The sequence below is a fragment of the Zootoca vivipara genome, chromosome 9, assembly GCF_965207765.1.
Source record: "Zootoca vivipara chromosome 9, rZooViv2.hap1.1, whole genome shotgun sequence".
Classification (NCBI taxonomy): Eukaryota; Metazoa; Chordata; class Lepidosauria; order Squamata; family Lacertidae; genus Zootoca; species Zootoca vivipara.
The window spans coordinates 54,059,137-54,075,949 of NC_142592.1; the positions used below are offsets into that span (position 1 = coordinate 54,059,137).

General features: G+C 45.0%; 1 protein-coding gene across 1 annotated transcript in view; it reads left to right on the forward strand.

Moving 5' to 3' along the window:
* Positions 1-2,513: 2,513 nt before the first annotated feature.
* The window catches only part of IQSEC3 (IQ motif and Sec7 domain ArfGEF 3), a 34,911-nt gene continuing 20,611 nt past the window's right edge, over positions 2,514-16,813 (forward strand). Inside the window, exons 1-2 of the mRNA XM_035127827.3 lie at positions 2,514-3,595; positions 9,785-9,946. Of these exons, the coding sequence (XP_034983718.1) occupies positions 2,514-3,595; positions 9,785-9,946 (1,244 nt within the window). The remainder of the gene's footprint in view (positions 3,596-9,784; positions 9,947-16,813) is intronic.

Sequence of the window (16,813 nt, forward strand, 5' to 3'; positions counted from 1 at the left end):
TACCTCGACTTACGAATGACTCGACTTACGAATGTTTCGAGTTATGAATAGAGTTCCGTCCGCCATTTTGGATGCGGTTTAGATAGGATTTTTCTGATTTACAGATTTTTAGATAGGATTTTTTCGACTTACGAATTTTTTAATCCCCCCCATTGGCTTCGACTTACGAATTTTCCGACTTATCAATGTCCGTTCGGAACGGATTAAATTCTTAAGTCGAGGTACCACTGTAATCTAGATTTTCAAGATAGCCTACAAAAGAGAACCAAATGTAAAACAGATCAGAAACATCAGAAACAAAAGCAATTATCATGCAAAAAACAAGCAAAAAACAAAACAAAACAAAAATACAAAAAAATACAAAAATAAAAATTCAAAAAATACAAAATAAAAATTCAAAACGCAGTAGGTATAAAATCAGTTAATATCCTGGGCAATCCCTGCCCCCTCTTTTTTAAATGTCTAAAACGTGGCTCTCCAGGCAACCTGGAGATATTTGATATCTCTGAGTCTCTCAGTTTCTGCATAACATGCCTAAGAAACAATTTTAATTTACGGGTATAATCTGCTGCACTTAAGCCATATATCGGTTATGGACAATGATTGGTCATGATTTTGCCCTTAAATGTACATAATTCAATGCTAGTACACTTAACCATTTCCCCCGGAAGAAAATGTGCACCTCTGCAAAACCTGGGGTTTTCCCCAAGCCTGTTGATACCTCTCTCCTGCAAGGGTAGTGCCATTTTGGCTACATATGCAACAGCATTCATAACCTGAGCATTGGAAATAGAGGGAATTGTGTACATACTTGTGGAGGAGAGAAATAACTGGGGTGGACGTTTCTTGATAATCATGCTGTGTGATGCTCAACCTTATTCAGATGTTCTAAGTAATGGCATCATTAGTAAGAGCAGAGAGCGGCTGGTGTTCCTGTGGCAGCATGATCAGTTGGGTTCCCATATGGTAGTCTGCTTATCAATGCAAAGGTGATTTCCATCACTTGGCCCTCCCTCTCCAATTCATTCATTTAATTAATTGAAATCTTACAAACCCCCGTTTCCTCCAGAACTCTGAAGAAGAACAAAGTACTTTATCAGGCAAAAGAAGAACGAAGCCAACCCTGGTCTCAGTAAATCTCTACGGGAATAATTAGTGTCCATGCTTTCGGCTTTCTTCACCATTTCCATCCATCACCTGCATTAGCACCACCGCTGCCATTGTCACCTAATGATCATTCATGGAGACCGAAGCTGGGATGATGTATATGGTGTGGACTGAAAGCACACTCCAGTGGTCCTCTTGTTGAGCTTTTATCAGTGAGGTAGCAAGAAGGAGACTATGGGTACAAAAATTCTTCAGACAAACCGGGCAGAGCATTCAGGCTCAGAATGTGCCAGTGCACAATGCCCAGTTTGGCCATGGTTTCCTTGACTAATTCCGTGTTTTTTTTCCGCTGGGCATGCATCAATAACCAGCCCATCCAGGGTGTTTGTATCTTCTCACTCCTCTTGATATTTATCCCTGGTGATATTTCTAACCTCTTAAACCAGATCTTCAGTTCTTTTTGGGGTGCCACTGCAGGACATACATAATCACTGTTTTTCTCTCCCTTGTTTATGATTCTTACATTGCTAATTAGTATAAGCAAAAGAGCAAAATATTTAGAAGTGGAGGGAGGTTTTTGGTCCGTAGATGACCCTATCTTGCTGAGGAACATAAGGGTTATTTTTAATGATGATGATGTCCCACCTTCCTCCCAGAACCAGGACTCAAGGCAGCTCACAAAAATTTAAACAAACATAAATAAAACACAGAAATTTAAAAATATAGAAAAGATAATAGGTAAAGGGTAATTAAACTATGGGCCAAGATTGCTCTATGGACCAGAGGTTTCTAACTCTTGGTGTAGATGCTTGGATCGTTTGTTCTAAGAAATACATATAATAAATATTTTTAAGCAGCACAACTGGAATCCAAGAGTATGCAAATATGTAAGAATAGATTGGATGGTACTCGTCCCCTGGCTCTGCCTAGCACATGGAGGGGAGGGAGTGTGCCCTGCCCACAAGGGACTTTTCTATTGGCCCCATATGTACAGGTGGGGATGAAACATCCAAATATCGCTGATGTGCAGCAACATTTGGGCATTCTGCTCCTGCGTACCCATACTGAGACAGCAGAGGTGAAGTCACTGTCCCAGGTGTGTGGGAGGAGCTACGGACCCTGGTCCCCCCTTGACATAATGGCTCAAATTGGGGGAGATACATCATCTCTTCCACCCCCTAGGTAGAACTGGATATGGGCCCTGCAAGAAAGGGAAACCATTCCTTTGTGAGCCAAGTAAATTGTTTCCAGAACCCCTCAGTACACACAGCAGGAAATAGAGACTCACAAATGCAGTATTGAATTCTCGAGAGCAGACTTAGAGAGCAATCAATTTGTAAATTGAATTCACAGAAACTGGTTCGGAAATCAAATTTTAAAATATTGCTTTTCTGTTTCAGATCGAAATGCTAGAGCACAAATATGGAGGCCACCTGGTCTCTCGGAGGGCAGCCTGCACCATCCAGACTGCCTTCCGCCAGTACCAGCTCAGCAAAAACTTTGAGAAGATACGGAACTCGCTCCTGGAGAGTCGCATGCCGCGGCGGATTTCACTAAGGAAAGTCCGAGTCCAGAACTCTGAAAGTTTTTCTGCTGAGAAGGCCCTCGTGGAAGGCTATAACTTTGTGGGCATCCCCTTGGTGAGGTCTCCGTCTTTGCCAGCTACCATAAGCGGGGCCCTGACTGAGCTGGAGGACTCTTTCACCGAGCAAGTCCAGTCTTTGGCCAAGTCTATAGATGACGCCCTCAGCACATGGAGCCTGAAGACGATGTGTTCCCTTCAAGACGGCAGCTCCTACCAGATAAGGGAGACATTCAGCACGATGCAGCCAAACCAAGACTTGGAAGCCGAACTGAAGGATCAAGAGAAGGAGGAAGGGCTGCTGCCAGATACATTGCCAAAGAGCAGCAGCACCCTCATGATGGCCTTCCGGGACGTCACCGTCCAGATTGACAACAAGAACTTCTCCGTCTCCTCATCTACCTCGGTGTCTATGGCAAACTGTCTTGCCAACAACACCCAGGCGGGAGTTTCTCAAGCTGCCAAAATAGAAGAAATCCCAGAGGAAGCTGGGAAAGAGAACCAAGAGCATCAAGCTGTCTCCGAGGGGCAGCCTGACTCCGGAATCCTTCAGAATAGTCATACGGCAACTGAGGGGAACGTCAACACCAACGGCTTGGTGGGAGGGGAAGCAGACCAAGAACAAATGATGGTGCAGAAGCTGGAGTTCGGCTCCAGCCACGAGGCTGGGCAGAACAAGGGCTTGGAGGCAGAAAATGTGGACAATTCAGAGCAGCTGAGCAGCAGCAGCACCTCCACCTCAGCCAAGTCTGCCTCAGAGTTGTCTTCGAAGGAAGCCCTGCAGGCCATGATTTTGAGCCTCCCGCGGTATCACTGTGAAAACCCGGCCAGCTGCAAATCTCCTACTCTTTCCACGGACACCATGAGGAAACGGCTCTACCGCATTGGGCTAAACCTCTTTAACATGTAAGTGGCTAATAATAATAATAGATCTTTTAATCTCCCGAGGCTTTCCTCAATTTGTGACAACAAAGGCTGTTGGGGGAAAATGGGTTTGTCTCCTTCAAGTCACATTGCTTTCATGTTTAAAGGTTCGGCCACCTAAGAAACACAGACCCTGTTTTATTGTGGGTCAGGAAGTTGCACTGAAGCTCTGCCGCAGAGGGGGAAAGAAAGGACTCCCAAGTGCTTATGTTATGTGGATGACCAGGCTCCTGTCCACAGTGCTTGAGAGAGTTCTCTGGCTGCTATCTAAATATGCCTGTGTGAGAATGAGACATAAACATCCCATTTATCATCTGTGGATTTAAAAAAAAAAGAATTTAAAAATTACCTCAGTTTCCATACCCTCTCCACAGAGATTTGCCACTTTTGATGTGAGCATTTTGGCTGCCATTTTTCTTTTGGCGGGCTTGGTAGAATTATACACCAGGCAGCAGCAAGTTAATATCTTTCTCTCCCCTATCCCTCTTTCCTGCTTTCGCTCAGCTAAAGCCACTGTGCTGTGAAAAATAGCTGTAGGTATATTGGGGGTGGGGGGAGGGAACCAGGCACAGCAGCCGTGAAACTGGAGTCAGGGGAGGTCAAAAACATTACATGTTGGACTCGGTTTTTGAAGAGGCACTTTGGGCCTCTTCTATTGGCTCTCAGCATGATTCTCTGAACCTCAGTAATCCTTGGGGGAATATTGTAATTTGCCCTTCTATAGCTTCGTCATGCACTTTAACAGTTGGTTATTATTCCATTCGTTGGATGGTAATAACAGATGACGTATCTCTGGGACTGCTCATTTTATTAACTCAAACATTAATATGAATATAGAACTTGAAATACATGCATTTTCTTTTGCATCCCCCCCCCATTTTTATCCCACCCTTCTCCCATGGAGCTCAAGGCAGCATATACAGGGTTTTATCCCATTTTAGCCTCACAACACTTAGGGTTAGAAAACATGACTCACCCTGGGCTAACCCATGTGCTTCATGGCTGAGTGGAGAATTGGATCCAGGACTGATGTTCTATCAATTGCACCCATTTTGGCTCTCATTTTTTTAAAAACAAAAACAAAACACTAAGCACATTTTACCAAACTTCGGGCAGCTTCATGCGAATAGTAACCTTTGCCCTGTGGCTGCTGTAAATCAAATTGCAGGAGGACTCCGACTGCCTTAATGTTGTCAGCATACTCTCAGAATCATTTGCTATGTGAAGAATAGCTCTTTCGAGTGAAACAGTTTTAACTTGCCTTGAAATGAACTGAGAAGCAAGTGTCAAATGGATTTCTTAGGGGGAGATTCAGGGAGCCACCACCAAGGCTTTGTCTCTGGTATCTACCCATTTGACATCTGAAGGCGGGATGTATGTATGGAGGAGGACCTCAATGGTCCTCAACCAAGGCCAGCCAAAATTTGCAAAGCTCTGAACGCAATCTAATCAAAGTTTAACGCTTCTAAGCTTCTTTTTTCAAGAACAGAAGATAATGGAGTACATGGTTAGCAGTTTGACCGAAAGAAGCGCTTATCTTTGGCTGGGCTGTGCCCATTATAAAGTATTTGTACACACTAACTATGAAATAAGGGGTTGCTTATTATAATTGCTTTGGTTTCTTTGTGTCCAAAAAGGCCAATTGCCTATCTTAGATCACACCACCCACCTTTAGACTCACGTGTAGTTGTAATTATGCTGACAACAGATTTCAGGAAAACATTTTGCTAGTTTTGTCCTTCAGATTTTTCTATCCTCTATGTAGGTCGGTTTTCTGCCCAAGTCTTTTAGTGTACCTAAAACAGCTCTCTGAACCTCCACTTGTAATTCTAAATTTATGGGAGAGAATTGCAGGAGTATTTCCTTTGACTTGAAATCATTACATGGGGAGCAGCTCTGAGATGCACAGCATAAAGAAAATGTGTTGTTTTTGGCTTTGCTGTTTACCTGGGTGAGCACAGGGCACCTTCCTTTGCAATCAAAAGGGACATTCCGACTACTTTATTTTCTCTGTGTTTTGGCTTGCTGTGAAGACTGTTAGAAGAAAGGCTGTATTGCCACTTGAGTGGGTGACATTTCTGGAAGGTAATTGGCACGGACATAGTTGCATTAGGTATGTCACAAACATTTCACCAAAAGCAAAATTCAAAGCAAATGTGGGGCTTTCTCCAACCGATACAGCAACCTCTCAACAGTGACTGTGGCACAGCTTCTTTTCTTAGTGGCTATGATGTCAGCAACCTCACCATCATTTTGCATCTCACACAATACTCCAGATTTTGCATTGTTCCTGGGCACTGTGTGTGGGCAGGGGAGAGGGAGAATACTTGGAGACTATTCTGCAATGTGGTCCTCTCTTTTTTTCAGAGGGGAACCAAAACAGATTCTCAGAAATTTTATTAGAAAAAAAAAATTCTGAGAAATCACAGCTTAGCTCTAAGAACTCCATACTGAACATCTGTCTGGCCCGAGCTGTGGGTGTCAAGAGCACTACCTAAGCTGCATTACTAATTTGCTTTAGCATTGAGTCAGCTGGCCAGGCACTACAGTATAGCGCTCTGGTCTCAGAGCTGTCTACTCCACTTGAACAGTTCTTCTCTAGCATAAGGATTGCCTAGTTCTTTCTCTTTTCCTGATCTGGACCTCTGCCTGCCTTTAACCAGCCTCTGGTTTTGCCGCCACTGGAACCCAACCCCTGGCTGCTTTGGGCCACATCTGGCCCACTTGGAATGCCAGCTCCCTGAGCAGTGGAACCTGCAACCAGACCCTGTTGTTTCCCGTTTCCTTCAAGTGAGGCTGAGTTAAGGCAGGTGAAGGGAGGTGGAGGAGAGCAGAACAGGCGTGAGCATGGGCTCAGTTGACTTCTGTAGACTTACCATGTCCAGCCCAAGCCTGTGGTAAGTCTGGGGCCAAGCAGATAGATGCTGTTATTCTCCCCCATGAATGACTAAGGAGGGAGGTGGCAGAATTCTAAGTGGTTCCCAAGAAGAGAAGTTAGAAAGACCAGAGAAGCAGCTAGCCCTGGGTACAAAGCTAGTCTGGGTGGCCACAGACACGCCCTAGGAGTGGAGATGTTGCTGTCCTATATAGCCTACCCAACTCTCTACCTATCTCCTGTACTGTGGTTTCAGCTCAGAAGGCCTTAGGTTCAATTGCTGGCATCTGTAGGCAGGACTAGAAGAAACACTACAAGGCTGTTGCCAGTCCATGTAGATAATACTGAACTACATGACTCAGTATAAGGCAACTTGCTATGTTCCTACTGGATATGCAATCTGTTCTAGCCTTATTCTTGCTGCACCTATGGACATACTTAGAATCATAGAGTTGTACAGTAGGAAGTGACCCCGAGTGTCATCTAGTCCAACCCGCTTCGATGCAGGAATCTGAATTAGATCATACATATTATATTTGCTCATTGCAAAGCACCCATGTTACCAGAATGAAGCCAGCCAGAATACTGCAGCCCTTCCGCCTCAAACTGAAGAACAACATAAACAAAAAACGGCCCTCTTTAAAATCCTTAAAATCCAAATGGCCTACTCTCAAGCAAATAACAGTTTGTGGTAAGTGCTGAGGGCTGCTGCTCTTCCATATGCACACTTACCTCATTTTGGACCACATTCTCAATCTGCTTTTTGCCCTGCTTTCCCCCAATGGAATTAATTACCTCTTGTGCAACACCCTCAGTGATAATAAAAAAATAATGACTTCTGGTTGCCAAATGGCTTTGATGCTATTCCATTTCACCATTTGGCTGTGCATATGAGCCTTCAGTTACAGAAAATGCTCCCCGCAGAACAACAACTGTTATTGCTACCACTAATAAATGCCGGGATGCTTGGTTACATAAACCTCCCTGACAGGATTTAATAACACCAGTGGCTTACCTACAGTGTTATATAACTTCTGCCCAATACAAAATCGGGTCTATGTGGCCCAAGAGGTCTTCTGCATGGCCTTGTTCTCCATGTCTTCAATCATGCAACTCCCCCATGAGCAATTATTGAGTAATATTCTGAATTGTGACAGCCTCCCGCAAATTGATTGAATGCATTTGTGACTCTGCACTTCAAGCGGCAACACATTCCAGAGCGAGTGGGTGGAATTCCTGGAACGGAGAAAGCCTCATTATGCAGTGTTGCTATAATAGCGGTGTTTGTGTAGGCGGCCATTTCCGTAGGTGGAAGGGAAAGCCAGGAGAGCTGTAGGAATCCCGCAGCACCCAGCCAAACTTGCTTAGCTCCTCAGGAAAACAGGAGGAAATATTGCCAGCTCAACTCATAAACAACACAGGCTGTGGTGTAAATCACATTGTGCAGAGCACTGAAAGTGTTTTTAGGGCAATGTTACTGTGTGGTAACCTACATAGCACTTATTCCATGCGGCTATTTTACACCTGCATGCTAAGTAAATGGGGCAAGGAGCAAATTCAGCTTTGAATAACAATGAACTCAATGCTCAGAGGGCCCCCATGTGTGACATCAGGATGTTGTGCAACATCGCATCAGGCCCCCTCAATCCTCCAGAAAAGGTGGCGCCTCTGCGCTGGAGTCTCAATGAAAGAGTTGATCCCTTTTAGAGAGTCCCAACATTTCAAACAGAATCAGTCAGATGACAGGTTAATTTTACATACTGTCCGACTTTTTCAGACCCACAGTCAGGATGTGCATCTTCCGGGACGGGTTTCCGGGCTAGTTACGTGACCTGTGCCTCACTACTCTCACATTGAATTTTTTTTGGGGGGGGGGGAGTTGTGACGATAGCACAACACAGCATCCCAAAATGCCCACTTTGGGCGTCATGAGAGATTGTGGCCCCCCAAAAAGTGATTTTTCAGAACGAGAGTGCAGCAAGAGAGATTGTAGCACCCAAAATGGCTGCCATTTTTAATGGCAGTCAGTTTGACACCTTTATATATCTGGGGTGGGCCGACAAATAAGGCCACATTTGCACCATACATTTAAAGCACCATGATGGTACTTTAAACATTTGTGGCTTCTCCCAAACAATTCCAGTAGCTGTTGTTTGTTAAAAGTGCCATGAAGAGGGATTGATTGTTAAACCACACAGGGCCTTGTAGCTCTGAGTGGGGAATAGGGGCCTCCTAGCAACTTTCAGCTCCCCATATAACCTACAACTCCCATAATTCTTTGGGGGAAGCCATGGCTATTTAAAATGGTGTCATAGTGCTTCAAATGTATGGTGCAAATGTGGCCTAACAGAAGAACAGACAACAAAAGTGGATTCTGTGAGCTCTTAACATGACTAAGAGACTTACATTGCAAGGCTGTAAAGACAAACACCCACCAGCTAGCACTGAGTGGCTTGAAGATCTCACTGCCCTTTCTGTGTGGGAATCATTAATCTTGTTTAGATACTTATTTGGACATATGGACTGTGTATCTTAATCTGCACATTTAAATGAGGATTGATAGAAAATTCATATTATTAGGGTCAGCTGGCAATATTTGTATTTTTTTTAATTTCCTTTTGTTAGATCTGCAAAGTAAAAAGTAAAATAAAAGTTAACACCACAGAAAGGAACTTATGTAACTGCCATTTGGGTATCTTACTGCATATATATTCCACCTTTCTGCTAAGGAACTCTAAGGTGATTTGCAGTTGTTGTTGTTGTTTGTTTAAACCAGCCTGCAATCTAAGTTACATAATAGCCCTATTCAGGTATTAAAGCCCTCATGCCATTCAAATTGTGTGAAGGTAGAGTGGGGATGCGCTAACTTTGCCTCCGCTTCTTGTCCCTTCTCTGCTACCCATCCTCACCTCCCCCCTGCATGCATTTAGAAACTTGCGCGATCAGGATTCTGAATTACATGGGGAGCCTGTATAAGTACGGTGGAATTGCTAGCTATGATGTCTTATGTTCTACCTCCATTGTATGATGCAGCAACGCTACTGAATACCAGTTGCTCGGAATCACAGATCGGTAGTAGAGTCCTCCTGCTGCACTCAGTTCCTACTTGCAGGCTCCCTACAGGTTGGTCTCTGCAAGAAGAGGATGCTGAACTAGATGAGCCTTTTTTCCTGCCCCAGCAGGGGTCTTCTTGTGCTCTGATATCCCTTGTGATACAAGGAGTGCACTTGAGATTGTTGTGCTCTTAAGTACTGAAGAGAATATCAAGTTGACTCTTGACTCCCTCTGCTTCCCAGAAATCCAGACAAGGGGATCCAGTTCCTTATATCTCGGGGCTTCATACCAGACACGCCGATTGGAGTGGCGCATTTCCTGTTGCAGCGCAAGGGGCTCAGCCGGCAGATGATCGGGGAGTTCCTGGGGAACAGCAAGAAACAGTTCAACCGGGATGTTCTAGAGTAAGTGTCCTTTCCAGACCCCATTCTTTTACTCATCCACGACTCCTTCTATTGGCAACTATTCCCACTGTCCCCGCCCCCAACTGCTGCTCTCTTCCTGGTATTCTTTATTTCAAATAAATATGCATCTGCTTCTTGTTTGCATCTAGGGAGCACTGGGAATAATCCCACTGAAATCAGGCAGAGAAGCCCACAGCATTAAGGAAGGGAAAATCTGCCTGCCTGATTTGTTTGTATTCTGGTTTATAATACGTTAACAAATGGGAACAACTTGAGGAGGGGAGAAATGCTCAGGCTGGGAATCAAGGGATTATCCTTCTGCAAATATCTAATGACACTTACACTCCCAAATCAATTAGAGACTTGGGGAAATTCCTGCCCGGTTGCCCACCTTCTTTACGTTGACTCAGCACTAATAAACAGCATGACCCAAGCAAGGCCAGTGACATCATCCGCAGTGACGGCAGGCAAGGCGCACAAAGAATTGAAGCAGTGAGCCTAGGGCAGTTGCAGCTCAAAACACCAGATTGAGGCTACTTGGACATGCATCACTGGGGCTAAAATATCTAAAGATGTGAGATGTAAGGACAGCTTGGAGCCTGTCTTCAAACATGAGCTGTCAGACATACCAGCATATCAAACGCTTGCTGAAGACCTTCAGCCTTGCCGCGCTTTGCTAGCTCCATTGCTCTCTCCCTGCTGTAACCTGCTCCAGCTCTGCAATCCTGTCCTCCATTGATTTAGCCTGGGGAAAGCCAAGGGCACATCCCACAGCCAGAGGTAGTGCAGAAGAGGAGATGAATCATGGACAAGTGGAGGAGGCGGTGGTGGCAAGCAGGAAGGGGTGAAGCTTCAGCCAGGGTTTGATTGGCTGGTATGTCTGCCAGTTCAGGTTTGGAGGTGGGCTCAGAGCATTGTGAACTTTCCGCAAGCACCCTTGTTACCTTGCTCCAGTCTCTTGCCCTTCACAGACCCCTCTGTGCACACTTGTCCTGTTCTGTTTCAAAGGCCTTGCTCTATGATGATATTACAGTGGGTGGCATTCAGCTAGGCTTTACTCAGCGTAAACCCATGGACATTAATGAACTTGACTAAGTTTTACTCAGTGTAGACCCACTGAAAGTAATGGACCTCCATTACTTTCAGTGGGTCTACACTGAGTAAAACTTAATTGAATACAACCCAGTATGTCTTTTGTATGCAGGTAAGCCAGGTGGCGCTGTGGGTTAAACCACAGAGTCTAGGGCTTGCTGATCAGAAGGTCGGCGGTTCAAATCCCTGCAACGGGGTGAGCTCCCGTTGCTTGGTCCCAGCTCCTGTCCACCTAGCCGTTCGAAAGCACATCAAAGTGCAAGTAGATAAATAGGGACCGCTCCAGCGGGAAGCTAAACGGCCTTTCCGTGCGCTGCTCTGGTTCACCAGAAGCAGCTTTGTCATGCCGGCCACATGACCTGGAAGCTGTCTGCGGACAAACGCCAGCTCCCTCGGCCTATAGAGCGAGATGAGCACCGCAACCCCAGAATCGGACACGACTGGACCTGATGGTATGGGGCCCCTTTACCTTAGGATGTATTTACAGTAACAACTTAAATTACTTCTCCTCTGGGAACTATCTTTCCCCATTTATGTACAGTACATACATTTATATCCCACCTTTCTTCCATCATGGGACCCCCCAAGGCAGCATACATGTGTTTCCCAGGCAGGCACAGGTATCTTAATTTAAAGGTTCACTTCTTCCTGTCAAACAGCCACCAGGCTTAATTCCTTGCAACCAGTGAAATGAATATTTTTTTTATAATAATTTTTATTGATTTTCTACAAACAAAACAAACAAAACAAACATACAATATAAAACTGTCCCTTCGTTTTCCCTCCACCCACCGGTCCACCTCTGCCACCAGTGATACCCGTGAGCTTTAAGAATCAAAGGGGTCCTTTGTAAGTTGGGTTTGGCCTCCCCCCTCCCTCCTCCCCCCACATCCCCCCCCTGCCACTGAAAGGACAGGAATGGAGGAGCTCTGAGGATTGGTTTCCCCCAGCTCTTTCATAAACATGCATAAACAAATATAAACATAACAACAATAGGGAAGAGTTTTAACTCCCCAATTCTTATTATCTCAACATTGTAATTGTGACTTCCTCGATACTCTTCCTCCTGGTTTTCCTAACAAATTCTAATTGCTTATGGCGGGTTTTCTATTCCAAATTAAAATCCTTTTCTTATAATATTAACTCAATCCTCCTCCTTTTCCATGCTGCCCTCCCACAGGCCCCCTCCTGCCACAAGAGGAACCTGTAGGGCACAGCATTTCCAAGGTTCCATTAAATCCCCTCCTCACCCCTCTGAGCACCCCCTGCCACTGAGTGTCTCAGAGTAAGGAGAGGAGAGTAGGCAGCTTTCTGCCTAAACACCTATCTTAACTTACAAAAATTTGCATCAACCTAAAAATTCTTTCCTAGACCATTCTTATAACTCCCTCAAGAAAACACAACTTTTTTTCTTTCTTTTTTACACTCCATCTCCTCTCCCTAAGTCTTTTCCCCCAATTGGATCAGCATTTCCGTTAACAAGCCAAGATTTCGAAAACCGTCTTTCAAAAGCCAAGACAAAACCTTTTAACTAAAATTTTCACCCCATACCCATTCTTTCCCAAATCCATCTCCAGGCCTTTGCCCCCCCCTGTCCCTGTCCTTCCCATCCCTCAAAAACACCACCCCACATTTTAACCCCTCCAGGATCTTCAATTCCATTGATCTTTAAATTCCTTTGCTTCTCAATTTCTTGCTCTGCTTGTTTTTCTTCCTTTTGAAATCCATGCTTTGCTTCATCCCAAACATATTTGTTATAGTCCAAGTCCTCTTTAATACTTTCATCAAGTTGTTTCTCCTCACACACAGTCTCAAACTCAACAGTCTCCAAATCCAAATTATCCTCTAAGTCCTGAACTTGGACTTCAACTTCAACTGATGGTAAATTGGGATGTTGCCGTTCCTTGTAAATGTCCTCCCATGTTTGTAGATAGTTCAGCACAGCCTCCTGGAAGGCTCGAGAGTACTTTGTTTTCATACTTCTCTTAACCGCAGACAAACAGGAGGTAGGGAACAAAGGGTGCTGGAAAATTCCTTCCTCAGACGATCGACTCCATTTTGGCTGTTCTTTTCCTTTGTTCTTTAACTCAATCACAAATCCATTCTTGATTCCAATTTAAATAGTTCTACCACATTTTCAATCAATTTTTACTGTTCACAGCAATGCAATAAATCCACCCGGTCTTTTAACAGTTTGACAGCTTTTGACAGCTGTCAAAGCGCTCTTCCCCTTAATAATGCTGTACCTCAAGGGGTGCCGGACTCGGGAGCTGAGATGGTTCGAAAAGATCTTTTTTCCTCTCGGGTCCACAATCCCAAATACTTTTTCGTCGTTCGGCTTAGGTTTATTTAAAGCGCCTCCCAGTTTTCCATTAGGAAGAGACCGACTTCCGTTTCTTTAAAGTCTCTCCTATTTTTCCAATTAATAAATTTAAAGTCCAAATCAAAGTTCCACTTACTTCATGGAAACCTTTAATTTTATTCGGAAGAATCCGCTGCTTGCCGGGTCAGGACTCGGAGCTTCGCTTCTCGGAGGTAAGATATAGCCCAAAATGGCTCCCGCGGTTCCACCCCGCCGGCTCTCGATCGCTCTACTGAGCTCTCGGGCAGCGGGGGATCCACAAAACGGAGCAGCCGCTGGGCGCGTGAGTCACCGGGACTCTCTACCCGGTGCTTTTACGGGGAGTCCGCTCGCTCTGCGGACTTCCCCCCCCCTCCGCGAGGCCAGGGACTTCGGCACGCGAAGTCCCTGCGTCCTTCTCTCCGCCGCGACAGACCGGAAGTCACCAGTGAAATGAATATTGATCCCCCTTTGTTTTTGTTTTTTTAATATGCTGCATGCATATCGATCTGGACATAAACAAGGGTTCATGCTCCCTCCAATGTTCTTGTGACAAGCACCACAATTAAAAGTAACTAGGGCAGAAGCAATAGGGAGAGGGATAGCTGTGTGTCTGAGGAAGCAAGAGAAAGGTCACTTCAGTCACAGGCTAGAGGACCCAGAGCTACTGGGAGGTTGCACCCCTACCAACAGAGGTTATTGGTTACTGGCCTCAGCCGTCATCCAGAGAACAAGCATCTGCAGTAAATCTTAATTCTCCCCTCAAAGCTGGAATGGCAGTTAAACTGTCAGTTGTCCTGTGACTGCAGAAGTGAGAGGAAGGACACTTTGGCCTAGCCACTAGCTAGAGGAGCAAAAGTCACTGAATGCCAGTCATTGGGAATGACAAGTGGGTAGAGCGCTGTTGGACTCAGGGCCTACCAGTAGTACTTGCAGGCTTCCCATAGGCACTGGTTTGCCACAGTGAGAAGAGGATGCTAGACCAGATGGGCACTCAGTTTGTTCCATCCCAGCAAGAACGCCAGGAAAGAGAACATCACTTTTATGCCAATGGGCTGTAAATGCCACTTAACAACCCTATTTGTCCTGGAAGTGTCAAACTGCTCTCCCTCCTCTGCCTTTCCCGTGTGTGTGTGTGTGTGTGTGTGTGTGTGTGTGTGAGAGAGAGAGAGAGAGAGAGAGAGAGAGAGAGAGAGAGAGAGATCTTCTAGATTGTAACTGCAAGGGCAGCTCCTGTGTTTTCCTTTTTTGGCTTTTGTGCAGTGTCTCATTAATATACTCTAGACAGTCAATAAGGCCGCTGCCTCAGCTCTGCTTCCTCCACTGCCCAGACCTGCCTGAGAGTTGGGATTGGGTGCAGACTTCAAACAAATGGAAATAGATCCAAAGCAGCCTACAATTTGCTGATCAGGAGACCTCACGGGGAACAAACACGGCCCCCTGCTTCCCCAGGACCAGGAATTCCAAAGCTCTTGGCTGCTTCCTTGTCTTCTTTTTCACGTCTCCCCTCTCTCCTTGCTTGTTTGGTCCTGTGTGGGGAGAGGTGACTAGAGAGTGTGCAATAACTTGAGGTGGGTGAATCTGTCCATTTTGGTTTCTTCCAGTTTCTCATCTTTGCAACCTTAAGTTCAGTTCACCCTGTTTCTACATCAGATAGTGAATTTTTTCCCCTCCAAAAATACACACAAAAATCCATATGCATTATTGTGTGTATTTCTCTAGTATATTCATTTTTGTATGCAATTTGGCCTATATATGCATTTCTGCAAACAATTTCCCTCTGATATAATTAGGTTTTGTATATTATTTTCATTAATATATTCATTTGGTTGGAGAAGTGCATCACAAAATCCAGAGAAGTGTGAATTTTGAAAGCTTAGCTGTGTTTTGATGCACTTATTGGTGCAGGAAGTATGAATTAGGTAGGTTCACATGGGGGGACGACGACCCCAGATTGAATGAATTTATCCCCATTAACAACTGGGAGAAAGCTGCAATGAAGAAAGTACACAGCACATGGCATGCTTCAAACAACCCCATCCCATCCAACCTGCATGTCATAACATGAGCCCTTTCTTCCTGATGCATTCACTGTCAATGGACAGGCTTTGCTTCTGTAAGAGCAATACTATATAACCACATACACACATTTCCCCTGCTCCAGTAGCCAAAGCGAGGGCTGCACTTACTCCCGGAAAGAGCCTCTATTATGATCAAAAATTAATCATAACTCACAGAAGAAGAGGGACTTTCAGATGTGTCTGTTGAGATGCTTATCTCCAGTCATCCAACAGAACTGCTTTCCATGCAAGCTCTCCACCAGCACTCCTGGAAGGCTTTGGTTTTTCTTTTTCACAGTAAACCCAAAGAAACTGGCTATTTGAGCCTGTAGTTGCTCCAGCTGCATGTGATAATGTGATAGTGGCAGTTGCTCATTGCACATGCACACAGTTCCAAATCCACCACGGTTCTTCCCCTGCACTCCCCAGTTTGAAATTATTTGTAATTGCATTGTCTTCCTGTGCCTGTCTAGCTTCAGTCTTGTATGAACATCGCCTGAAATGTGTACTGGAAGAATTGATCCAGCTAGTGCAGCCCTGCTGGATTAATCAAATCAAGCGAGTGAATGATAGACTCCCTTTTAGAGAAGCTGTGAAACTCTCCATCGTGTGCCCCTGAGAAGGCTGACCTCCCCATGGTCATAATAAGCCCCTAGCTTATCTCCAATGTTCTAATATAGTAAAGAGGTTTCAAATGACTTTTGGGTGTGAATAGCTTGCTAGAAACCTGCCCCGGGAACTGCACTAATAAGATTTGATTGGCTAACTTGCAAGGGAGGGGCAGTAGCTCAGCGGCCAATCACATGCATTACATGCAGGAGGACCCAACTCCTGGCACCTCCTGGTAAAAGGATCAAATAGCAGAAGATAGGAAAGAGGAAAACCCTCTGCATAAGACCATGGGCAGCAGTCTGAACTGGCTAGATGGACCAATAATCAGATGGACTTGATCTAAGGCATCTTCCTGTTATCATCCTCCTCCCCCCATATTGCCAGAAATTCTGAGTGTTTCCTATATTATAAGTTCAAGGGCCTTTTGCAGACATAACACTACTGATTGCTAAGAAAATAGAAGCAGACAACAGGCTAGTGCACAACATCCTCTGCCCTTCTCCCTTCGCTGGTGTAAATTCCTCCCTCCACCCTTCCCTGATTTGCCTAACCTATGGCTTAAGCATTACATCTGCAGTGATGCTCGCCGTGGTGAATGCAGCTAAGATGTTTCTTAGTGTGTGAAAACCCTTCAATCCTTTTTGTCACAATGGGGAACCTGGTTAGCATTAAGTATGGTTAGTATCTGTGCACTTGTAATGGGGAAACACTGAGAAAGGAGGGGGAATACATGGCCAAAGGGGAAGGAAGGAGGGGAGAGAC